This window comes from Callithrix jacchus, chromosome 11, assembly GCF_049354715.1.
Source record: "Callithrix jacchus isolate 240 chromosome 11, calJac240_pri, whole genome shotgun sequence".
In the NCBI taxonomy this organism is placed as follows: Eukaryota; Metazoa; Chordata; class Mammalia; order Primates; family Cebidae; genus Callithrix; species Callithrix jacchus.
The window spans coordinates 62966773-62993158 of NC_133512.1; the positions used below are offsets into that span (position 1 = coordinate 62966773).

Below are 26386 nucleotides of genomic sequence, written 5' to 3' on the forward strand. Positions count from 1 at the left end.
TGAAGTATTCTCAAATAGATTCGCAGTTAGATTCTTAGTAGTTTAAGTCTTATTCTATTATCCGTCACTTTTTAAGTTTAACTTTATGTGTGTATATTACATTTTATCTCCCACTAGATTATAAATTCCTTGAATGACCATTATCATTTTTATTTCTCTTCCCCTCTGTGCCTAGCACAGTGTTCTGCATGTGGTAGGTGCTAATTAAATGCTCTCTCTATAATTAATTTTAACTTAGAATATACAGGTTCATAATGGCTTGAAATTACCCAGCTTATTGTTGAGATGAAATAAAAGGAGTCTATTTTAAGTACCATACAAGAAACACTGGCAGAAGAAATAACAAGAGAGATAAGAAACAAAGACTTACTCTGTAGTCACTTGATGTCACATAAAATATAGGAAGGAAGGCCAACCAGATGATGCACGTGGTGTACATGGTAAAACCTATGAACTTAGCTTCGTTGAAATTTTCTGGGCACTTCCGCGTTTTGAAGGCATACACAGTGCATAAGATCACCAGGATCACATCGTAGGTAAGAGAGATCAACATGCTGGAATCTTTGACATTGCATTTTAGGATGACCGTTTCCCGCTTCTCTGCAAGGGTATACCTCCTGGTGCCTGGGGGCTCCAGGATGAGCCACACAGACACCATCACAATTTGCACCAGTATCAGACCCAGACAGATGAAAACCTGAGAACTGGGGCTGATAAATTTTGGCCTCTGAGCGCCATTCTTGACCCCATCGAAGATGCGGGCAATGCAGTTTGTCTTGGTCAGCAGGGCTGAGTAACAGATAGCGAAGGAACTCCCCAGCCCAAGTCGGCGCAATGCACAGATGACTGGTGATGGCTTGGCAATGAAGAAGAATGTCATGCAGTATGACAGGCCAACCCCAAACAATAAGATGTAGCAGAGTTCTCGGCCTGATGCCTTGACCAAGGGTGTGTTGTTGTGCTTGATAAAAACAGTTACAACCATGCAAGTACACATAAAACCCAGACAGGCAATGGTGACTGGGCCGATGGCCCAGGCGTCTTCCCACCTGATGTAGTCCTCAGGAAGGTCATAGCATCCAGTTAGGTCTGCAGTGGGCCACTGCCCAGGCCCACAATCCATACAGGTAAACTCATCAGCCAGGTATTCGTAGGGCTCACAGGGGATGCAAATCCAGCAGCAGACATCCCCTGGTTGCATGTTCTTCATTTCATTGGGGGCACAGGGGTCGCTGCACTGGGAAGTGGGGACTGAGTTCCGGGACCAGTGGATAGAGTCGACATCTAGCGATAAGGTTTCCGCCCAGTGACCAACTTTCAAGTAGGAATACTTTCCACCTACATACTGGAAATTGAACACGTTGTATCGCCCCATTCCATCTCCAAAAGTGTCAAACTTGACTATGCTATCTGCATCTTTATTTGGGTTGAATGGAGCTGTGATATATAAAGCGAAAGAAAAAGAAAGAACACTTGTTTAGGTGTCTTATGTGTGATTATTCAATTACTTTATGTCATACACTAAAATAACAGGAAATGGAGATTCCAAGGCTGAAATAATTTACCAGTTACCATTGAAAGTTACACTTCAAAAGCTACTAGAGTGCTCATGCATTCATAAATTAATTCACTTACCATTACTGGGTGTCAAAGGGTGCCAAGTACCAGTGATAATCATGAATACAACCCAATGCTTATTATGCAACAGGGGGACTTACAAACATGTAATCATATGTTATGTGGTGGGCATGTATTCTCTTCTTGAAAGAATTCATGATAAGAATTGGGCAAAACATTGTGTCTCATTCTTATTGTTTATTTATGTACAGCCAATAAAATGTTTCCCTTCTTAAATATTTTCATTAAAATATAAAACAGGAAGAATTTTTCTCTTTCAAAATAAAGAACATTTTTATTATAGATACATGATATTATTCTTTTCAATAGTTCAGATGATTCAGAAAGAAAAAAATTAAAACTACTCATAATTCTTCAAACCTAATAGTTTAATATTTTGGATATTAAATTTAATATTAATATTCTGACTACATATATGCATGTGTCGATACACAGCATGCTCATATTCATACAAATAGACACAATCTGGCTGTATGTAGAATCTAGGTAAATAGATTTTGAAATTTCCTAGGTGAATACAGGGTCAGTAGCACTCAGCCAAATGGGCCGTCCTCAACCCTGTCTCTTTCTTACAGTTCTCTGCAAGTCCCTAAGAGCAGAAGCTCTCTGAGCATACATGCTTCCTCTCTTCCAGCTGCTGCTCATCGTGTATGTCTTGCCAACATACACCAGCCCTCTGATCGCTCATTTCTATGCCACATGCTCTGTTCTATTACTGTGTGCTGCCATTTCACTGCCAGTCTTTACTCTGTCCTCAGAATTAGAACACAAAGGTTGCTGATACCTATGTGATGAACATAAAAACTCTATTAGTCCTGGTAGGCTTGCCTGTGTTGGTAAATAGTCCCCAAGCTGTTTATTTCTCCCTCATTTAGCAGTCTAAGATTTTTTGGTTGGTGGGTGTCTCTCCCTCATAAGGTGATTCAGAAACGCAGGGTCCTTCCATCTTGAAGCTGTGCCACTGTCTAGGCCCTCCTCTTCATCAGCACCCACCCAACAGAAGAAGAAAGAGAGTATGAAGAAGGTATGGCACATATTTCCATTCATACTTCATTGATTAGGAATTACAACCTTAAAAGAGGCTGTAACATGTAATTCAGCTAATATGCTCAGCTACTTTCACACTATGAAAAGAGAGGTTGGGATTTAGATGACACTGCAGTGTTTGACCCTGCAGGTATTAGCTGTCTTCATTGCCTCCCCTATGAGTTTTATTCCACCTTCTCTGAGGCTCATGCTGCTCTAGCTTATAGGGATACACTGTCCAGGACACACTGTTTAGGGAAAACTAGGTCCAGTTATTCTATAGGGCAAAAGAATTCTTCAATGAATCAGTTGGGCTCTTGGTAAAAGAGGACTTTATATTTTACAAAATAGCCTTCTCCTGTCTAAAGGGTACAGGCGACCCTAGAGGAATGAGTTGGGTAGTTTATAATAAAACCTCATACTAGATACAAGTTCTGGTAGAAACATAATATGCCAAATTTATTACTCACTTATTGTTATTTATTTCTTTTTAATGTTCTTGTTATCTCACCCTGCAATTTGACTTTACCAACCTTCACCTCCTTTCTGCCACATTTCACAAACCCATCACATATATCTGTTTGTGTCTGTACTCCAGTTATGAATTGATTTCAATTTCATAATAAGACAGGGTGATGTAGTAGTTGAGTGTATAGTTTTGAGGTTATATGAATTTTGTGTGATTTTTCATTTCTGCCTTTCAATAATTGTGTGTCCTTCAACAAGTTAACGTTTCTGTCTCTGTTTCCTAATTTGCAAATTGGGAATAAGAGTGCTTTTGAATATTTGATGAGATAAACCATATAACATGTTAAGCGCAATGGCTAGTACACAGTAAGCACTTAACATATATGTTAGTGATGATGATGATGATGATAAAAATAATAAAAGAACTTCATGAAAAAGGAGAGCTGCTCACAAGTGAGGCATACTAAGGGACATGGAGGGTAAAGATGAGAGGAGGAAGATATTATTCAATTCTACCTACTGCTTTATTCAAACCTCACTTCTGACCAATCAAGATCCTGCTCCTCCATCCTTTTCCCCACACTTCCATTAGTGGGCATGATTATACTTAGCTACTGTTTTGTAATGTATATTTTTAATTAGTGAAATATTGGGAATTTTAAAAAATTGATTTCTTTTAATAAATTTTTTTTCAATGGCTATATACTATTATACTGTACATAAGCACCAAGCTATTTAAATATTCCTATAGTTTTAACATTTAGGCTGTTTCTAAGGTTTTCCCTTTATAAACCTCATCATCTTGTTATTTACTTAGAGTAAATTCATAGAAGAAAAACTTTTGGTTCAAGGTGTAGGTTCTTTAAAAATTTAGCTACAGAGTGCCAGGTTGCCAAGGAAAGGTGCTTTTTTGTTTGTTGTTTTTTTTTTTTTTTTTTTTTTTTTTTTTTTAACCAATTAACACTCCCATGAACATTGTATAGGAATACCCATTAGCCACAATCTTACTAACCTTGTGTATTTTTATCTTTTTAGTAGTTGACAAACTGACAGGAAAAAATATGATCTTATTTTAATCAATATTTGTTTATTTGACTTTTAGAGAGGCTGGTTATATTTTAATATTTTTAAAAATTATGTGTATTTATTTTGTGAATTTCTGGTTCATGTATGTTTTACTTGCTTTCTTTTGGGGTGTTTACATATTTTCTTAAATTAATATGTAGGCTGGGCACAGTGGCCCACACCTGTTATCCCAGCACTTTCGAAGGATGAGGTGGGTGGATCACTTGAGCTCAGGAGTTCAGGGCCAGCCTGGGCAATGTGATAAAACCCCAAATCTACCTAAAATACAAAAAATTGGTGAGCTTTAGTGGCACATGCCTGTGGTGCCAGCTACTTGGGAGGTTGAGGAGGGAGGATTGCTTAAGCCCAGGAGGCAGAGGTTGCAGTGAGCCAAGATTGTGTCACTATACTCCAACCTGGGTCACAGAGTGAGATTCCATCTCAAAAAAAAAAAAAAAAGTAAGAACTGTATGTGGATCGAACATATTAGCTGCTTGTCATATATATATTTATGTTGGAAAGATACTTCTAACTCTGTGCTCTTTCCCAGATTGCTAAAATCTTAGGTAATTGAGTTTATAAATCTCTTTCTTACAATTTCCAGTTTACCTATCAGCCCAAAAAAACCGTTCCTACTCCAAGATTATTAAAATATTTATCTAAACTTTTTCTTTTACTTTTGTGGTTTTCTTTTTTATATTAAAAATTTATTTCACTTCAAATTTAGTGTAAAGTATGAGTTAGGATTTTAATTCATTTTTTTCTCAAATGGCTAACCATTTAAATACTAAATAATAAAATATAGTATACCTTTTAAAATGTTTATTACCATACAATAATTTAGACTATGTGAGAACTATAAAATACTACATAAGTTAATCGTCTCCACTGATTTATAATATTTGTCATATATTAAATTCCCTGATACTCAAATCTTTGTACTATTTGTTGGTTTTCTTGGTCTCTTTCCACAGTGGTATGGTCTTTTTACAACTATCACAGCATTATTCTAAATTTTAGTATTGGTTAGGACAATAGGAGTTGAAACATTATTACTATATTTTCAGGTATAGTAATCAACATCAGAATTCTTATGTTATGTAAAACTAAATTTGTTTATTCTAGGATTAGAAAAAGTTCATTATTAGCTGGGCATGGTGGTGCATGCCTGTTATCCCAGCTACTCAGGAAGCTGAGGCAGGAGAATTGCCTGAACCCAGGAGGCGGGGGTTGCGGTGAGCTGAGATCACGCCATTGCACTCCAGCCTGGGTAACAAGAGCGAAACTCCATCTCAAAAAAAAAAAAGAAAAAGTTCATTATGAATTTTAGGAACTCCTTTCATATATTACAAATAAGAAAAATATTGAATATTTTAACTTGTTTTATAGCATACTTGAGAACCATTCTTTCTGTGTTATGAATTTCATGGTTCTCGAGTATGCACCCAGCCTCCACCAATGTTCGGTTGATGTTATTAGATAATTTCTGGAAAACATTTCTAAAAAAAATATTTTATATCTTTAAATATTTCACTGTTCTCATAGCAATTTTTGAATACAAAATTTTTAAAATTAGTATATTTAACAAACAGTAAAACTGATAGAAAGAAATTAAACCAACTAGAGATAAAAAAATTTGGAGAAACTAGAGCAATGCAGGGCATAAAAGTTGAAGTCTTCAAAACATTAATAGGCTCAAGAGAGTTAAGTGAAGATATTGCACCATGAGATACACACACGACATCCTTAAAAATGAATATTCAGAGAACAGTAATGATCTTTTAGAAGTGAAATAGCAGAAATAAAAATTTAATAGAAAGACCGAAACATAAATTTGAGAAAAATCTCAAAGTTTGACCATAATGCCGTGATGGCAAGGAGAATATACAACAGGAAAAGAATTGCTCTGTGGAATTTCAACGTGTGACCGTCAAGAGCTCCAGAAAGAGAAAGCACAGTGTGAACATTATCGAAAGGCAAAGTGAACACCAGTGGAGAGAAGACTTAGCCTGGGGAAGGGGGAAGCAAGAAACTTTTCTGATTTCTTTTAAGTCTGTTGTGTCTGTGTAAAAACTACATATGTGTATTATTCTGATAAAAAAAGGAATTATAAAGTTAAAATAGTATAAAGACAAGCAAGTTTAGGCAGAATAAGTTTAAAGTAAATAAAGATGAAAGTAATGCAGCTGCAAATATTGGAACAAGTGCTTGAAAAGTGGGTGGTGAATAAACAAATGCTACTTTTGGTGGAATTTTGTTTTTTAATACATTTACCTTTCACTAACTTAGTTTTGTTAAATGTGTAAAATATGTAACAAAATGCTATGTAGTTTCTAAATCCTTCAAATACATAAAACAAAATGCATACATTACAAATTCTGAACAAAAAATCCATTGTCAGAAGAAATGCCCTGCTCCTTAGCTTGTAATAAAGATCCTTAGGTTGCTGTTTCTTTACTAGATTGAGAAAGAATGCGATAAGAACCCAGAAGAAAAAGGTGAATGTCTGTCCAATGTTCCACATGTGAGGAAAAATCCTGTTCTCAAACAGTTATTCCGAATGCAATGGCAATGTTGACCTGGGTAGCGAGGAGGAAAGGAAGCAAAGCAAGCTCTTAGGTGCTGCTGGAGTGGCTTCAAGTGGCCGAGGGCTTGAAGGCCTAGTGCATTGATCCTGCTGCCTTCCTGGTGCATTTAGAGTTGCCTCTAAGTCAAATGACTCACCAGAAAATAGAGCTCAGTGAACTGAAACCATGATTCTCCATCAATCAGTCGTATAGTTCCTTAGAGTGAAGAAACTTCAGGGAATTTGCCATTTCTCAAGTTAAGTCTCACCATGAGAGTAAGATCATTCGAAATGGAAAAATACATTACTTTACCTTTCATTGGCGTTGCAACAACATGAAAGAACCCAAACTAGTAAGGGAAGAAAACGTACAACTAGGAAGATGGAAGAATTTTTAAAAAGACTTACAACCTTCTCCAAAATCTAGTTTCAAGCTCTTCATCACTCAGGTGCTTCAAAATCAGGTCTTCACTTTTGAAAGGAGTCGGATGTGGCCTTGGGTCAGGAAAATGGTTTCTCAGGTTAACTCATTGTCCAATTAGTTCTGACCCCAGTTTCAAATGGATTTATTTGAAAGCTTGAATATCAAGGTGGCCAGTCCTCCTAGGAATCATTTGGTAGAGAGGAGGCAAGTCTATACGTTAAAGATATTGTAGGTCAATGGCAGGAGAAAATTAAATTCGTTCTTTATATTTTTCTTCTCAGACAGAAATCCAATTAAGGTAAGAGAATAGTGTGGCTCTTAGGCTTTCAGTAAAGGGAATATTACCTCCATTGCTTGGGTTCACATTCATAAACACTGATGAAGATTGCAAAAGCCACTAGCAGTGGCCGGGTGCAGGGGCTGATAATTCCAGCACTGTGGGAGGCTGAGGAGGGCGGATCACCTGAGGTCAGGAGTTGGAGACCAGCCTGGCCATCATGGTGAGACCCCCATCTCTACTAAAAATACAAAAAATTTTCCGGGTGTAATGGCAGACACCTGTAGACCCAACTACTTGGGAGGCTGAGGCAGGAGAATTGCTTGTACCCGGGAGGCAGAGGTTACAGCAAGTGAGATCACGCCATTGCACTCCAGCCTGGGCAACAAGAGCGAAACTCTGTCTCAGAAACAAAAAACAAAAGCTACTAGCAGCAACATGGCTCCAGTTTTATAACTGGGCCTCACTAATGTCTCTGTGAACTAATCCGATGAATCAGAATTAAGATATAGATGAAAGACAGAAAATGACATCTTCCTGGAAAGACCGTGTTAGAAGTCAAGAGGCAAAGAAACCAAAATCCTTTGGTTAGAGCAAACAAAATCTTTTACAAACATCCTGCAGCAAGAAGATAGGAAAGAATAAGAATGAATCCCTGGCTGTCAGTAATTAGTTTACTTACTGATTAGGAACAAAATCACTGAAGCATTTCTCACAGTCATCAACTGAGTGTAACAGCTGGGACAAAGAACCACTTAGATATCTTCAGTGCTCAGTCTTACGTGTGGAAAACGCTCAGGAAATACCTAACATGCCACAGAGAAAGTGAATGTTTGAGAAAAGACACTGAAATAGCGTTTTTTTTTACCATGCTCTGACTTTTGAAAAGGACTCTCTTCAGTCCCCTGAAATGTTAGCATAGCTAGTGCTTCATTATAGGTTTTACTGGTCTTCCTATCTAGTCTACATATTATTGTTGAAATTGTCAATTCTCCAGACAACTCAGAAAGGAGCAATCTACTCTCAGACTAAGAATGAAGAATGGGGAGGTAGGGCATAGGGAAAAGGAAATGAATGGAAATAGGGAGACTCCAATCCTCCTACCTCCAATTTAGGGGGCAGGGCTTGCCTGATTTTTTTTTTGCACTGGAAGTTCATAGTGGTCATTGAATCTTTGCTTAGGGACCTTCTTTAATGTGAACTAAAGATACTATCACATTTTTTCCTACCTTCTTTTTCCCAGCTCTTGCCCTTTTCATTACACAGTGTACTGCTTTTCTCTCAACTGCTATGATGAGTGTTTAGATTTTTAAAACTCTTCATTGAATTTTAATGCATACTGCAAAAGTATTTTTAAAAAGTGAATTATCACAAAGTGAATATACACATGTAACATTGTGACCGTTAAGAAACAGAGCACTACCTGTTCCCCTGTTCCTGTCCCTATCATTCTACCCTTCCTCATCCCCAAAGGCAACCCATCTTACCTTCTGTGACCATTGTATTAGTTTGTTAGGGCTGCCGTAACAAAGTACCACAAACTGGGCGGCTTGAAATAACAGAGGTTTATTATCTAATTTATTGCCTGTCTGAAATCAAGGTGTCAGCAAGGTTGGTGTCTACTGAGGGCTGTGAGGGAGAAAATCTCCCATGCCTCTCTCTTAGCTTCAGGTGGTGTGCCAGCAATCTTCAGTATTCCTTGGCTTGTTAATACGTTACTCTGATCTTCCTTGTGTGGTTCAGACACTGCTCTCCCTGTGTCTCTATGTTTCCATTTTCCCTTTCTGTAAGAACACCAGCCATAGTGGAATGGGGCCCACCCTAATACCTTATTTTAACTTGGTCCTGCATAAGCACTATTTCCAAATAAGGTCACATTGTGAGATACTAGGGTTATGACTTCAAAATATCTGTTTTTTGGGAACACAGTTCAACCCATAACAACCACACACTATTTTGCCTGATACTGAATTTTATATTAATGTATGTAAAGTATGCTTTATTTTGTATCTAACATCTTTTGCTCAAAATTAAGTTTCATGAAATTCAATCAGTCATGTAGTGATGAGGAGCTCTAGTTAGTTTATTTTCATTGATGCATAGGTATCATATGATGTGTCACAATTTATCTATTTTTTGTTGATGGGCATTAAAATTTTTTTTTCTTTCAATATTTAGCTTATATAAACAATGTTCTGTCTTTAGCTGGGTTATCCTAGAAGCAAACCCCAAGACTAAATTCAAGTTCAGGTTTGGCAATTATAGGGCAATGGAGATATAAGACAAACAGAAATGAATCCAATACAGGATGTGTCAATGACCAAGTTACTGCTGAGGGCAAGTGAGTCTCAGCCTCACTGGGGCCCTGTGGGAGACAGTGGAATGGGAATTGGGGCATAAAACCCCAGCTTACTCATCAGCTCAGATGGGACAACACTCGTTTGCCATTGGTTTATGGTAGTGTGGTAACTTCATAGTATTTTTGGTCTGTTCTCTATAGGTAGAGCCTGTCTGACCACACAAAGCTCTTTGGCAGAGAGTCACAGATACTTCTATTAAGAAGCTATGGTCATGTATGAGAATAGTGAGTGGTAAGAAGCTATGTGTGAGGCACTGACAACATTTGCTACATGCTACCATTGAGACTCTTGCATATATTTTGTATATAACTTTTTGAATATACATATATAGGCATAGCTCATTTTATTGTAATTTGCTTTATTGTGCTTCACAGATAGAATGTTTTGTTTTGTTGTCATTGTTTTCACAAATTGTAAGTTTGTAGCAGCACTGCATCGAGCAAGTCTATCGGTACCATTTTTCCAACAGCATGTGCTCACTTTATGTGTCTGTGTCAGTTTCTGGTACCTTCTCTTGCAATGTTTCAACTTTTTCATTATTATTACATCTGTAATGGTGATCTGTGATCAGTGGTATTTGATGCTATTATTATAAAGGTTTTCAGTTGCCACAAACTGTACCCAGATCAAATGGTAAACTTAATAAATTTTGTGATTGCTGATTCCGATTGCTTCACTGACTGGCCATTCCCCTATCTCACTCCCTCACCTTAGGCCTCCTATTCCCTGAGACACAACAATATTTACACTAGGCCAGTTAACGATCTTATGATGCCCTTAAGTGTTCAGGTGAAAGAATCGCTTAAAGTCAAAAGCTAGGAAGGATTAGGCTTAGTCAGGAAGGCATGTTGAACGCTGAGATAGGCTGAAAACTAGCCTTCTTGCACCAGTTAACTGAATGCAAAAGAAAAGTTCTTGAAGGAAATTAAAAGTGCAACTCCAGCAAACAAGCAAATGGTAAGAAAGTGAAAGAGTCTTATTGCTGATATGGAGAACGTTTTACTTGTCTGGATAGAAGATCAAATCAGACACAATGTTCCCTTAAACCAAAGCCTAATCCTGCTCCAGGTCCTAATTATCTTCAATTATTTGAAGTCTGAGAGAGGTGAGGGAACTGCAGAAGAAAAGGCTGAAGCCAGCAGAGGATGGTTCATGAGACTTTGAGGAGCTCAGGATTTCAGTGGAGGAAGTCACTGCACATGAGGTGGAAATAGCAAGAGAACTAGAATTTGAGGTGGAGCCTGAAGATGTGACTGAATTGCTGCAAACAAATTCATGAGCAAAATAAAACAGATGAGGGGTTGCTTTTTATGGATGAGCAAAGAAAGTGGTTTCATGAGATAGAATCCACACCTGGTAAAGAAGCTGTGAACCGTGTTGAAATGACAAGAGAGGATTTGGAATAATATATGAACTTAGTTGATAAAGCAGTGGCAGGGTTTGAGAGAACTGACTTCGATTTTGAAAGTTCAATTGTGGGTAAAATGCTATCAAACAGCATCACACACTACAGAGAAATCTTTTGCAAAAGGAAGATTCAATTATTGTGGCCAACTTCATTATTTTCTTATTTTCAGAAAGTGCCACCCTAATCAGTCAGCAGCCATCAACACTGAGGCAAGACTGTCCATCAGCAAAAAGAGTATGACTTGTTGAAGGCTGAGATGATTATTAGCATTTTTTAGAAATAAAGTTTTGGCAATTAAGGCATATACATTGTTTTAAAATACATAATGCTACTGTACACTTAAACTACAGTATAGTATAAATATAATATTTATAAGCACTGGAAACCAAAATAATTATATAACTTGCTTTATTGTGAATTTTGCTTTATTGCAATGGCCTAGAACCAAACGTAAAATATTTCTGAAATATGCTTATATATGTATGTGCAAAAGTGTGTATATGTGTATATAGTGTGTATGTATTTGTATATAGTAGTAAAATTATATGTGAATTTCAGTTGCTTCATATGCTTAATGTTGATGTCATTTAATTTTAGATATTTGGGTGGAAATGTACTGGTATCTCATTGTGATTTTTTTGGTAGTTAATTTGCATTTCCCAATGCCTAATAATATAGAGAACCTTTTCATAAATCAATCAAATATCTAGAAATACTCTTTTACAAAGTATCTTTTCCAGTCAACTTGTGTTGGATTTTCTCTCTTTTAAAAATTTGAGGCCAGGCACGGTGGCACATGCCTATAATCCCAGCACTTTGGGAGGCTGAGACAGGTAGATTGCATGAGGTCAGGAGTTCGAGAATAGCCTGGTCAACATGGTGAAACACCATCTGTACTAAAAACACAGAAATTAGTTGGGTGTGGTGGTGGGCACCCATAATCCCAGCTACTCAGGAGGCTGGGGCAGGAGAATTGCTTGAACCTGGGAGGCAGAGGTTGCATTGAGCCAAGATCGTGCCATTGCACTCCAGCCTGGGCGACAGGAATGAAACTCTGATCTCAAAAAAAAAAAAAAAAAAATTGTTTTATAGGAGTTTTTATATATTCCAGATATGAGTACTTTTCAGATATATGTGTTGTGAATATTTATTCTGTGGCTTACCTTTTCAACTGCTTCTTAGTTTTGTCCAATAAACATAAATTCTAAAATTTAATGCCCATTACAGTTTTAATATTTAATGCCCCCAAATTCTTAATTTTAATGTTCATTTCCAATTTATGAATTATTTACTTCATGGTTAATGCTTTTAGCATTCTATTTAAGAAGTCTTTACCTATTCCAAGATTATAAATACATAATTCTAAAATGTGAGGATTTCAGGTACTGAAAAACATTTTAGAAGAATATTGTATCTTTAAGGTATCAGCTCTCCTTTTGTGCTGATATAGTGTGCTGTGTGTTAGACCTTAAGGAAATTGACTATAATATGTTGGAAAAATAATCACTGTATGCCCATCTCTTTGCTACTCCTAAGCCTCTCCAGAACAGGGATAATGTCTCACTCAACTTTGTAATCTCTCACTATCTAAGAAACGACACATACTAGGCATTTACTAATTGTTTTCTAAACAATTAGACTCTTTAGAATAATCTCAGGAACTTAAAAATCATGCTAATGCCTGAGTCATAATACAGGCCAATTAAATGTGGATCTTAAGGGCCTTGACACTTGAATATATTATTATATAGTCAAGGCAGTAGGGGATTGTGGCCTCTATCGAGTGAGGCCAGGGCTGCTGCTGAACATCCCACAATACACAAGATTCACCCTTAGAACAAATACATATCTGGCCCAAAATGTCAATGGTGCTGAAGTCTAGAAACCCTGGTCCAGGGTAATAAATATTTCTATTTCTAGATATATTTTGAAAAGCTAAATCCTTTATGTAAATAGAAAATATCTATGCCAGATAAATTCCTTATGGTGTTACCATATTGAAGTTACTATTACCTAGTCTTCTTTTCTCACTATAGTCATTTCCAACTTATACAATTCCTTCAATATGTGGAGTCCTCTCCCGTTCATCAGCAGTTTCATTTAAGTGTCACTCCTCCCACCTCACCCAAGAGTCACTACAGGCCCATTACACACAGTTTTACCATTTCCTTTTCTCCCCTTTTAAGAATCCAGTCACCAGCTTCACATCTCTGTCTCTTCAATCACCTCTTAGGAAAGAAGCAAATTCTTGTCTGCAGCAGGAGCAAGAGATACATACTCTTTAGCGCTAACTTACAGCAAGAATATCTGTTATCAGGGAGCATTAAGTGGGGTCTGTATGCAAATTTTCTTCCTTTTAATCTTTATCCCCAGCATAAACCTGAGCACCAAGACTACCATGTATGTGACTTTGTAACAGTCTCCAAAAGTTTTCAATTTTGTGAAGAGAAATTGTGAATTTTGAAGACCAATTTAATCTGTTCTCCTGTTTTTTAATGTGACTATGTCATAGTATAGCATTGATTTTAAAATGTTTTAAAAAGGGAAAAAAAGGCTTTCCCCAAACAAAGTTGCCTAGAAATGCATATCCATGACTTTTTAAAAAAGGCATAAGCATCCCATTGTTCTGTCCTTAAATCACTTCTCCACCTGCTGTGCTAAAGATCTAAGTGCTGCGCAAGAGTGAAACGTGATATGGGCAGGAGGTGTGAAAATGTCTGGGAAAATTCCATTCAGAGATGCTCTCAGAAGTCAATCATGCAAGCTATAAAAAAGTATTTGAAAATTGGTGGCAGAGCTAATATTCTGAAGAATGTAATCACAGTATCAAGGATACTTAATAAAACGAGCTTTCCTATTTTTAAGCAGACAATAGACTTCTTTATATAAGAAGCAAAACAGCAACATTTTACTCAGTCTTCAAGAATGAACTTTCCAAAGACAAACACAGCAGCTTAGCATGCAGTAACTGAAATTTCTATGGGTAAAGCAAATTAAGTTTCATTAAAACACATGAGAACAGATTAAATTGGTCTAATTTCTATTTTATTTTATGAATGCATGAACATGCATTTGACTTTCTGTGTAGGATCACGTAAAGAGAATACAAGGCAAAATAAATGACTTCTGCCAGCATGCTGGTCTGTTGCTAAGTTGTCATGTGTTTCCTAAGCCATCGCAGCATAGCTTAGTCTTCTGTCTTCACAGAAAAGGCTGCATTATTGAACCACAAGTCTTCAAGCAACCTTGTCAAATCTTCAAGCGTATCCACACATCATTAAGAAATTCCAAAGCTACATCATCCTGAAAGGGTTTCTATTCCCCTGGAAATAATTAAGGTGACAAAATGAAATTTAAAAAGTTATGATTTAAAAAATATTCTCTTTTTCTCCCTTTTAACCTAAGGGCTAATTTGCTTAGAATAAACCAAACACCACATGTTCTCACTTATAAGTGGGAGCTAAACATTGAGTACACATGGACACAAAGAGGGAACAAGAGACACCAGGGTCTACTAGAAGGTGGAGGGTTGGAGGAGGGTGAGGATGAAATTCAAAAAAATGAAAAGAATAAAAATTTTCTCTTCTCTGCATCATAATTTCTATTTTGAACTAATCTGAAAATAATGTTAAGGTTATTATAAGCTGGTTATTTTGTCCCTTTTTAGAAAATATCCCTGGAAATTGATCAACCCCAGAAATCATTTTAACTCACATGAGTCTCACTTTCACTCTTCCTCCAACTGTGCTCAATTAATAAGGTAGATAAAATTAACCTGGTTATAGTACTATAATATAGTACCTTATGGATATATATGTATACACACACACACACACACACACACACACACACATAATTTTGTTGCATAAATTTCCACATATCTCATATGATATTTTTACTGAAAAACCAGGAGATGGGGCACTGTTAACATCCAAAACTTCACCCACAGTCATCCTTGAAATAAATGGAGAAAGTTAGTAGTGCACATGAGAATTACGGTATTCACATATCCAACTAGATGTGTAATTATGAAGTAGACACAGTTATCCTTAGGGCTCTTCCACTTTCTTTTTTTTGTTAGCCTACTTTCTTGTTCCTGATACCTATTTCTCTCTTGTAGCCCCAAGCAAATCCAATTCTCCTCAGAGTACTACATACTGTATATGTTACCCCTTTCAGGAACAGTCATATTAAAAGATATCACAGTCACAGGAAAATATCAAATGTCATCAGAAATAAACTATTGGTGATGGGATCTGATATCTCAGTGCAGAAATAATTTTGGACAGGAGTTTGCCTCGCTTTCCAGAAATGATACATTTTGAAGAAATAGGAATACTTTTGTTCTTAGATCAAGTTTTAGCCTCAGTCCCAGGAAAAGAGAACTTTTGCTCCCTAACTTCCGTCTTTCCCCACAATCTTATTTTCCTTCCCCTCAGAGGAGAAGTAGCAGGTCTGACTGGTGAATCTAACATTCATTGAACCTTCCTCCCTAACGGGCAGAATCACAGCTCTTAAAAGATATGGCCATCTGTGAGCGGGAGTTCTATGTTCAGTGGCCGACTGACAGAGGAACTAACTTCCCAAAACTGGCCTTGGTCATCTTCATGCTCTCCTTTGCACTTCCAGGCTCCAGGCTATACAGATGCAATGGGTCTTGCCAGCAGCTCTGCCCCTGCTCCAGGCTTTCTCTCCCACCAGCAACAGGTGGGGAAGGAAGACCTGCCATTCACTCCTCATACTTAAGGGCACAGGGGTAAGTAGGCTTGAGATCTGCTCTAAGATTGCAGCCTTTTAGACACAGTTTGCAGGAAACCAAAGCTTTCTTGGCTCCTGGCCTACACTAGGGATCTAGCTGTCATATCAGAGAAGTCTTGTTAAGGGAGAGTGGTGGGAAAGATCAGGTACTAGCTAAGTTGTTAACAAGAATTAAAATTTGTTTCCTCTTGATCCTTACGTGTTTAGAACCCAGGAAAAGGAAAGGAAAAAGTAGAATCTGGCCATTAAATCCTATTCCACAGCCTCTCACCACTTCCCACCCTGCCCCTCATCAAAGAAAAGGTCATACAGCTAACCACTGAATTTGTTAGTTCTAGCCAATAACCTATCTTTTTATAAAAGGGCAGAGAGCAATAAGGTGTGGGGATGAAATCCAATCATTTAAAAAGTGATTTAGGGGCAGCATTCAAATTTCACGTTTGTTTTCTTTTAAATTGGCGTTGTAGGGCATATGTACCAAAATTTGGAAGAAAAAGAAAAGCAGGGGCAATGGAAAACAGAGAAGAGGAAAAAAAAAGAAAGAGATAAATCTGTGAGGCTGGGAGTAGGGATGGTGGATTCTGGCTTGTCCATCTTTGCATCTCAACTAGATATTGATTGCTGCTATTATCCCAATTTTGGTTCTTGTTATAAAACATATATAACATGAACAGCAGCTCAAATATGTCCAGCATATTGGCAGGGCTGTGTAATAGGAAGCCATTATTATTTCTATGGACTGTTGTGATAGCCTTGCAGCTGATTTTCTGTACCCAGTCTGTCCCCTTCTTTTCTGGTTCACAATTTTGTGAAAATGTCTAAGGTACCACAGCTACCAGCATCCCATCACTTCATTGCATGAAGGCCTCAGTGGCTCTCCTGTTGCATTTAGTGATGTTAGCTGGTATTTCTATTCTTAGGGTAAAAAGAAATGTTCTAAGAAAAGACAGAAGTTATGCAATCTGACAAGCTGGATTAACAAAGCTGAACAGTAATCTCATTACAAATAGGGGCTATTCTCAGACTATCGACTTTGTGAGTCAGCTTTGAGCATCATCCAGAGATTGACATGGTATGTAGCTTTCCCCAATTTTTGGACTGTCAAATTATTTTAATTGATTTACCTTAAAAAAGATATCTAACATGTTCTATATTGGTATATCATGGAACTATACTTACATAATAAAGTATCACAAAGTATGAAATTCACAGTCTCACACAATCTGGTTCAGTTCACCATTCAACATTCATATCTCTCACTCTATTCCTTTGCAATCCATGACAGAACCTAAGTGCCCCCTTTCTCTTTGCTCATGTGCAATTTTTCCACCTGTGCTTTTCTTCATCTTGTTCTCTGCTTTATATGCCCTTTCTTTTCTGTACCACCCATAAAATCACTCACATCCTTCAGGGCCAGCAGAAATATTGCTTCTGCTTGCCCTTCTTGTATCTCAGCTGAAATTGCTAACTGTGATCCCACGTTCTTTTCTTTGGCATTTATTATCTTTCTCTTACATTATAATTTTTTTATGTGTATCTCTTACTATTATTCTCTTCTTATCACTATATTGTAAGCTCCTTAAAGGCACAAACTGAACTTTATTATCTTTCAAGCGGAAATCATAACCTGGGAGCTATAAGCAAAATTCATCCTGAGAATTGTTTTGTTTATCCTGCACGTATATTCAAAATATTTGCATTATTGTTCTTTAGTAAAATATTGAAAGAAAAAAAAATAGCTGTTCTATTCTCTTGACAGACAGAAAGATCTGATGCCACTGTGCTGTTATTCAACACAGACACAGCGGCTTTGTAGTCAGCCTGGTCTCCATCTGAAGCAGACCAACCTGCTTGATGACTTATTGGAATTTTCACTTCTCTGAACAATATTTTATACAAAGTTGGTTCTCCAAAAAAAAAAAAAAGAAAAAAACAGATGTTCTAAGCCAGATGTAATTATTTCACAAATGTCAAAGAAGAGGGGAAAAATCCCACTAAAAAGAAAATTATAAGGGAACAACTTTTAAATTTGATTTTCTTGTAAAAATGGGGAGAAGTATTAAGAAAGTGTGATGATAAAGAATGCTTGTAAACAAGTGATGCTGGACCGTAAATAACCTCCTTTTTGGGGTCTCAGGACCTTTGTCTACACCTCCACCAGAATATGATTCACCTTTGAGGAATTGTTAATAGCTCTGGGTCCCCATCTAGACTGCAAGCTCCTTGAAGGCTGGGACTATGATTTTCCCCTGGAGTCTCACTGCCTGTGTTGGAATCTTAGCTTTACCACATGCTGTCCACTTCAGGTTTTTGCCTCTTATTTACCCATAGGGTTATTGTGAATGTTAATAGCAATTAGCACAGTGTCTAACATGTAGAAAGTGATTGATAACTGTTAGCTTGACTGCTAAATCACCTGCCATCTATCAGGTATTCAATAAACATTCATCAAATAAGAGTTATTAAATTGAGTGAGTGAGTAACTCTGTCCAACACTGTATAACCACTGTGCTGTTAGTCAACTGGTTTTTTGAGATTTGGTTAACGGTGTAGATCTGTTTGCAGAATTATATGAGCTATAGCCGTTCTTTATATTGCAGACTTCATTTACCTAAATTAGACTAAAACCACCTACATGTTTGTGACATAATCTTTTTTTCTAGTTTAAAAAAATCTTTGTTCAGTCTTTTTCCATAGAGCATATTATCTGCAATATTGTCCTCTTCCAACTTTTTCAAATCACTTGTGAATTAACTGAGCCCCACTCCACCCCCAAATTTTGCTTGATTACTTTTGCTAAAGGGGTGTGTCAAAACACACACAGGTAAAAAGCTAGAATAGTGAAGAAGTGTTTGACTTTGTCTGCAAGACATATTTTTGGCTTAGAAATAAGAAAGAACCTGTGACTTTGCATTTCTCCACCTTGGGGGACATCTCTGCTGGAAGATGGGTGACGTTGAAGGGGAAAGAACCTGGAAGGCTAGAAGCATTTACTTTGTTCTGGTCTCAAAAAACTTAAACGTGCTTTTCTATTTCTGTTTTTTTTTTTTTTTTCTCTCTCTCAGGGAACATAAAAAAATTTTTAATAGCAGGGATTTTGTGTTATTAATTTTAACTCTAGTGCCTAGCACTTAATAAATGTGTGCTGGAGGAATGAATAAAGGACTTAGAAAATAAAAGAATGATTCATATGAGACCAAAGGCAAGGAGCCTCCCCGAACAGCTGATATTCTAAGTTAATAAAATTTTTATAAAGATATAATACATTGTGCTATAAATATTACCATAACACTCAAAAGGGACCTGTTCCTTTGTGGTTAATACTTCAAAGTTTTCATCTGAAAACTGAAAAACATTGTAAATGAAGTAGATTGTCCACTTATATAAGGTACTCAATACATACTATGTGCTACATTTATTGAAATGCTCAAGCTAAGGCACTCAGTTCTATTATATCTCTTTAAAAATAATGACCTAGAGATAACAGTAACATCCTCTCACCTTTCTACCCAGACGCTGTGATCCAAGATCCTGAGGGAGGTCACAGGGTGTGTCCTGTGTGTTGTAAATGCAAGTATGGGCTATTCCAACCATGAAAACACACTCAGCTATTTCTAAGCAAAGCCATTCGATATTTGGGTTTTGAATACCCGGTCTCCTTTTCCACAGCATTGAGATCCTTTCTATATGCTATGAGTTGAGTTCAGATGCCTTCTCTACATCAAAGACTGCCCACAAAATTCAGTGTGATAATTGGTTACAGAGACCAGAGTATAAATTTAAATAACCGTAAGTGGTCAAGTATAGGTTCGTTTTGTAAGTCTGAACATACCATCAAAAATGAAAGCTTTGTTCTAGTTAGTGGAATTTAATGTGATCATCTGGGAACAGATATTTTTTGGAAAGGTAGAAAGGATGTATTGGAGGGCAGCAGGGCATCTTCCCCATCTCTAGGTTCACCTAGAATTTGCCAGACAACAACCTTACATATCCAACTTCCATGCACATTTTATTTTGATCTCACAGTAACTTCTGTAAAGCAGAAAGGGAAATTTTGACTTTTTTCACCGTAGCAAGTGTTTTGCCTTTTAGGACTAGGTCGGATTACTTTGGAAGAAGAAGAAGTTGGTTTGTAATTCTGGCATTCACAGGTTAGAACATTATATATGCATCATGAATCAAATGCCCCTGAGAAACTGCACTGCGGAAACTGCAGTTTTGATGCAAGTCCATTCTTTGGTTCTAATCATAGCCATTGTGATGTGCTTGTGCCCCTAGGCCTGCTGGGCAGCGTGGCATCAGCTTCAACTCGGGCTCTCCATCTTTGATTGTTGTTGCTACAGTGGTCAGTTTTCAGTACCTCTCTTCAAACTGTTTCAAATTGTCCTTAAAGCACTTCTTTTGTTGGCTTTAGAATGTATGATTGTCCTTGTTGAATGCACTATATGGCAACTCATTTGAAGCACAAGCAATAATAATTTTAGGATAGCAATTGGAATAAATGTAAAGTCATTTTTTTCAAAGCTTTGCTTGATAATGTGTTCTTTGAGAAGAAAGGAATTTGCAAAAACTGTTGCAGAACTAAGGAGAAGGTGAAAAACTATTTTTTTCCTATAGATTTACGGCTTCCCACACATGCACAGACATACAACAATAACGGTTATTTCTGTCTTTTTTATTTTCATCCTATGAATTCAGCAAATGGCTTCAAGCACCTCTGGCTGTGATAATTGCAGTGTAAAGGGAAGTACTCATTCAAGTGAAGTAGTTGGAGCTGTTCAGGAGGACTCCGTGGGGATACATTTTATAAGTGGAATCATTTTATGATAAAGACATCTGAGGTGGAAACTAGAGGTTCGTTGTTTGACAACTGGGAAAGACATAACCTTCTCCACCTAGTTCTGATCAGAGGTCTGGTCAGGGAGGTTGAACTTTGGTACCCAGAAAAGGAGTTTAAGGTCCACAGTGTACATCTGCATGTCCAGGAAATTGACCCACATCATGTGACATTGTTGGATTAGTTATTCTTCTCCCTTGCTAATGGTTTATTTAGTTTCTTGAATTTTGGGAACTTGGGAAATTTTTCTAGGAAGTAACTAAGACTACAGATATCTGCTGGATATTGACACATTTGGCATATGTGGACTTTTATTTTTTACTTAATAATATCTTTACTGGATACCTTCTCAATTGTTCCTTCTTCTAATCACATAAGGAAGAAGTCATAAACTATAGTTATGATTATTGCTGTATATGCATCTATTTGAGTACCTACTATGTATCAGTGCTTGTGCTTTACACACGTCATCTCATTTAACTTAACCCAATCAAATGGGTTCTTACTCATATGGGAAAGCTGAGCATACAAAAGGTGGAGCATGGGACTAGTAAGTGAAAGTCCCAGAACCAAACTCAGGTCTGCGTAACTCCAGCACTTCTGTTCTTAACTGTGGTGTGTTCTATTCTATACTACTCTGATTCTTAGAACCCCCAGTTTAATTTATGTATTTGTTTCTGATACTTCAGTAGGCCCTAAGTGAGTTTGTGTACCATAGTCATTATCACATGTTGATTTAGTTGGCTTAAACCATGTTTTATTTATCAATATATAGCACAATAAAGGCACATAATAAGTGTATTACCAATTGCTTTGTGAATGAGCGACTAGCAATGACAAGCAGAGCTGGTCTTTCAGGTAAAATAGATGAATGCAGTGTGATTTGACGATATCTATAAATGGATTGTTGAGAAGGAATTCCTTTTTCTTGTTACCACACAAAGCAGTGATCCAGACAAGAAGGAATGCCCTGGTCTGCAACATAAGATGATGTCTAAGGAGGTAGGCTCAGGGTGTGTTGTGTATATGTATGCATGTGTGTATATATACATGTGTGTATGTGTGCATGTGTGTATCTATGCATGTGTGTATGCATACATGTGTATGTATACACGTGTGTATGTATACATGTGTGCATGTGTGCATGTATACATGTGTGTGCATGTGTGTAGGTATACGGTATGTATGTGTGCATGTGTGTGTGCATGTAATGCAGAATCTACTGCAATAGGTTCAAATTCTCTTTCTGCCTCTAGATTGCACCCTGGATAGTTGCTTTTGTGGTATAAGTTGCTTCTGGATAGATGTAGTGGTGTGCTTTTGATAATTTCATTTACCCCTATGTATTCCCTAACAGATTACAACTTCAATGAAGGCAAAGCTGAAATCTTTCTAGTTTTAATGTAGGCTAGAAGGTATAGGGTCTTACATGTAGTATGTGCTTAATATTACTGCATAAATAAATGAGTTCCAAAATTCAACAAGATGAAAACTGAGACTTCACAAGGCTCAGAAAATCTGAGAAGTATTTTCTCTTCTTTGCACTGATCTTCGGCCTTAGTTGTACTTTAAATTTTCCATAATAGTTAACATGAATAGTAATCAAAAGCTAGCCCTAAACAGCTCATTGAATAGCATTCATTAACAAAAAATGGTGGACAGTGAAACAGAGCACTTTACATAGAATGGAATTGGGGAAAAGGAGCTATATTTTGGGTTAATTTTATATTCATAATTAAGATTGGAATTGTAGCTTGGCTTTGATGCACCTCACTGAAAGTGAAAAGGGAGAACTGAGTATTTCCCCATGGGAAATTTAAACCTGAATACAGAACAGATGATAATGCTGTTTTCGCTTAACTTTCAATGATGTATCATTTTATAAATTTAATAATAATACTAGGGAGATAACATTAGAAGGGACACATAAAGCATTTAGAGTTTCTTGGAGAAAACTATTTATAATTTTAAAATTATTGTGGTAATTACTGAATAATAAGTAAGCCTAAAGTTATATATGATCTATACCCTGACAAGCTTCATTTCCCCTTATTTCTAAATATGGAGAACCTCAGGGTTCTGTTCTGTGCCTTTTTCCCTTTCCTCTCTTCATCTTTTCTCTGAGTGATCTTCATCTATTTTATGTCAGTTTAAATAATTCTTGCATTTATCTCTAATTCAGAGATGACCTTTCAAATACAGACTCATAAATCTTACTGCTTATTAGGTTGCAAATTCTTGAAGCTACGAATTGATGTCTGGAGTAACATTGATGGGCATCAATCTAAATGCCCATCAACAGTAGACTGGATAAAGAAAATGTGGTACATATACAGAATGGAAAGCTACACAGTCATAAAAAGGAATGAGATCATATCTTTTGCAGGACTATGGATGGAGCTGGAGGCCATTATCCTAAGAAAACTAATGCAGAAGCAGAAAACCAAATATGCATGTTTTCACTTATAAGTGGGAGCTAAACAATGAGTACATATGAATACAAAGAAGAAAACAACAGATACCTGGGCCTACTTGAGGGTGGACTCTGGGAAGAGGGAGAGGATCAAAAAACTGCCTATTGGGTACTATGTTTATTATACCTGGGTGATGAAATAATCTGTATGCCAAATCCCTGTGACATGCAATTTACCTATGTAATAAATCTGCACATGTACCCTTGAACCTAAAATAAAGGTTAAAAAAATAAACAAGTACTTGATGGTTAGTAAGCTTCACGAAATGTTTATTGAAAGGCAAAATAGCCACTGGATGGGGCACCACCATATTTTTCTTTGTTTACTCATTTAATTTCTGAATGCTTCTGCCTTAGCTGGAGTGCCTACTCCCCTAATTCAGAGGCCGCCTTCTCCATGAAACAATGTATTTCTAGCTAGAAGGGACTTATACCTTCCAGGTACTCATGAAACTTTACCTGACCATTCTTACGGTTCCTAACCATGGGTGAATTAATATATGAATAAAAGAATCAAATAATCTCGATGAGCATATTTTTTATGAAAACCACATCTTACTCCTCACTGCCCCAGTCTGGAATCTTTTTACTACACTGAATCATTTCATCTTTTTATGTTTGTTCTTCTATAACATGATTTGGCAGTAGATAGGGACTAAGAGATGATTTCTGTTTCTGATATTTGATTATCTATGAATAAAGACACAGAAAATAAGGAGGCAGGATAAAACCTGGTTTGCCCAAGAAAATACTAATTTGTGCATGTCCTAGCATAATTATCCATAGTGCTCCTTTTCACACTCTCATAAGTGGCTGAGTTGGACAATAAAGTATATGCTCACTTAATCTATAAGGGTGTAGTAAAGCACAGCCTGTGATAAATTTCAAAGTGCTTTGTGTACTGAAAAGAGGAGACTAGTAATATGAAATTGTGCATAATGTAAATAATTTCCCTAGAATTTGTATTTGCATATGATGGTAGAAACTTGATTACCCTTATTTTCCTTTGTTATAAGCTGAGGAATAGTATTTTATTTCCTTAACAATTTACAGTGTTACATTTGCAAAGGGAACATAGCTCAAAATCAAACATACCAGCTAAAGGTTATCTCTTGCATGACCTGACAAAATCATCATAGGGGGACATTTGGCATTTGAATATGGTGTAGGGGGATCCATAGATGAGCTTTTGTATGTATCTCAGCCCTCCTATTGGTTTTGTCCTCACGAGGCTTCTAAAGCATTTTCCTAATGTGAAGGCTCACACCTGTAAGTAGATATGTGTTCTGTCCAGCAGATGGTGCATTTGCCGCAAATTGTTCTTTTCTGCATTCCCCCTCCTTTTCCCCCTAAGAAATTAACCACCAGGTTTCTGCCAGAACCTGCCATATTCAGGATGACATATGATGCTGTTAAAATAAAATATAAAGGTTAGAGAAAGATCAGTAATAAGTCCTAAATTGACAATAGATTTCAAGAAACTACCTCTAAAAGAGTCTAGAAATTAATAGTCCATAATATGATGAAAAACCCCAGCTGACATCAAAGAAACCTCTTGCCTTCTTTTTAAAGAATTCTGTTTAATACATAATTCACTGAGCCCATGAAACATTCTGGGAAACTTTTGGATGGATATCATCTTTTTAATTCAAAATTATGCACTCTGGGAAATGACTGGCACTGAAAGTGGCAAGCCTACTAGGTAATTTACACCAGCAATCAAATTGCAATTATAAAGAGATTAAAACATGACTTTAAAGAGCCTAACTCCACCCTCAGGGCTACTAGCTATTTGGTAAATATAGCAAAGGAGCCTGTAATTAAAGAAAATGTGTAATTAAATATTTCGACCCTCTTCAGCTTTGTTAGGATGACACTATAAAATCCCAAGAAAAAGTGAAGAAAGCCTCATTTCAAAAAGTCCTCGGTAGTTAGCTTTATGTCTTCAGGAGAGTGTATTTCTTCTGATATTGTCTAACACATCCTCTGCTAGTCTTTTTGAAGTTTATATTACCCTTGTTTTTTAGTTCTCACTGATATGTGGGAGCTAAGCTATAAGGATGCGAAGGCATAAGAATGATACAATGGACTTTAGGGACTTAGGGGAAAGAGTGGGAGAGGGCGAGGGATAAAAGACAGCAAATATGGTGCAATGTTTACTGCTCGAGTGATGGGTGTACCAGGTTCTCACAAATCTCCACTAAAGAACTTACTCATGTAACCAAATACTACCAGTACCACAATAACTTATGGAAAAATAAAATTGAAAAATAAAGAATAGCTTAAAGGATTTTCAAATCTGTTACTGGAAACTGCATATACAGGAGGTGAGTACATTCAGAGACTGTGACTGCAACAGAGACATTTAATTGGGGTAGCTAACTTCAAGGCATAGGCCTTAGGAAGAAACAGTGTCTTATCTGTACATCTTTTGATCGTGCTTATAGATGATTTATAGCCTACTTTTCTCCGAGGATTTTTAAAAAGCTGTCTAGTCTGGAAAACTAAGGTTAGGGGTAAGCCCCAGGTAGGAAGCTAGCCAAATGATGTAGTGGGAAAAATAATCTTAGCCTTTCTCCTGGGTGCCAATTCCTCTACACCCTGTCTCCGTGTGCATCTTTTAGGTTCTTGCTCTTAGCAAGTCTTGTTGAATTAGGGTGCTAGCTGATAAAATGTCACCTTTCTTGGGAGGTCTTAAATTGCCAAGGTATTTTCCTTAAGAGAGGAATAAATTAACATGATTGTATAGCAGGTGATGATGCCCAAGAGTTCCAGCCACCATTACATATTCATACACATCTTACCTAACATCTGCAACATTAATAGGAACCAATGTGTGGCCTGTTAAATGGCAGATCTGTGTAGCATTATACATTTTCACTGCAAATTTCCTTCAGTGCTCAACTCATACTTCACTACTATCTTTGATTTCAACCAAGCCAGCACGCTAAAGTGACCTCAGATGATTAGGCTAATGTTAACAATGCTTTAAAAATAAAATTTGATTAAATATTCAACTGCTGTTATCTGTATCCTGGGGTAAATGACTGATTAAGTGACTACAATATATAGGCTTCATTCTAAGG

At 37.0% G+C, this 26386-nt stretch overlaps 2 protein-coding genes and 1 long non-coding RNA gene across 11 annotated transcripts in view; 2 read left to right on the forward strand and 1 right to left on the reverse strand.

Annotated features, from left to right (window-relative positions):
• ELAPOR2 (endosome-lysosome associated apoptosis and autophagy regulator family member 2) overlaps positions 1-26386 on the forward strand; it is a 265883-nt gene that overhangs the window by 232513 nt on the left and 6984 nt on the right. The gene's annotated exons all lie outside the window — the stretch shown is intronic.
• GRM3 (glutamate metabotropic receptor 3) overlaps positions 1-26386 on the reverse strand; it is a 226045-nt gene that overhangs the window by 25777 nt on the left and 173882 nt on the right. For 3 of the 4 annotated variants that reach the window (XM_035253956.3, XM_054237346.2, XM_035253955.3), the window contains one exon: positions 371-1437. The exons of the other annotated variant lie outside the window; for it this stretch is intronic. In XM_035253956.3, the coding sequence (XP_035109847.1) occupies positions 371-1437 (1067 nt within the window). The remainder of the gene's footprint in view (positions 1-370; positions 1438-26386) is intronic. 4 annotated transcript variants of the gene reach the window in all.
• LOC144578383 (uncharacterized) lies at positions 21772-23552 on the forward strand. Its single transcript, XR_013524042.1, has 2 exons — positions 21772-21829; positions 23214-23552. It is a non-coding gene; the product is annotated as an uncharacterized LOC144578383 (long non-coding RNA).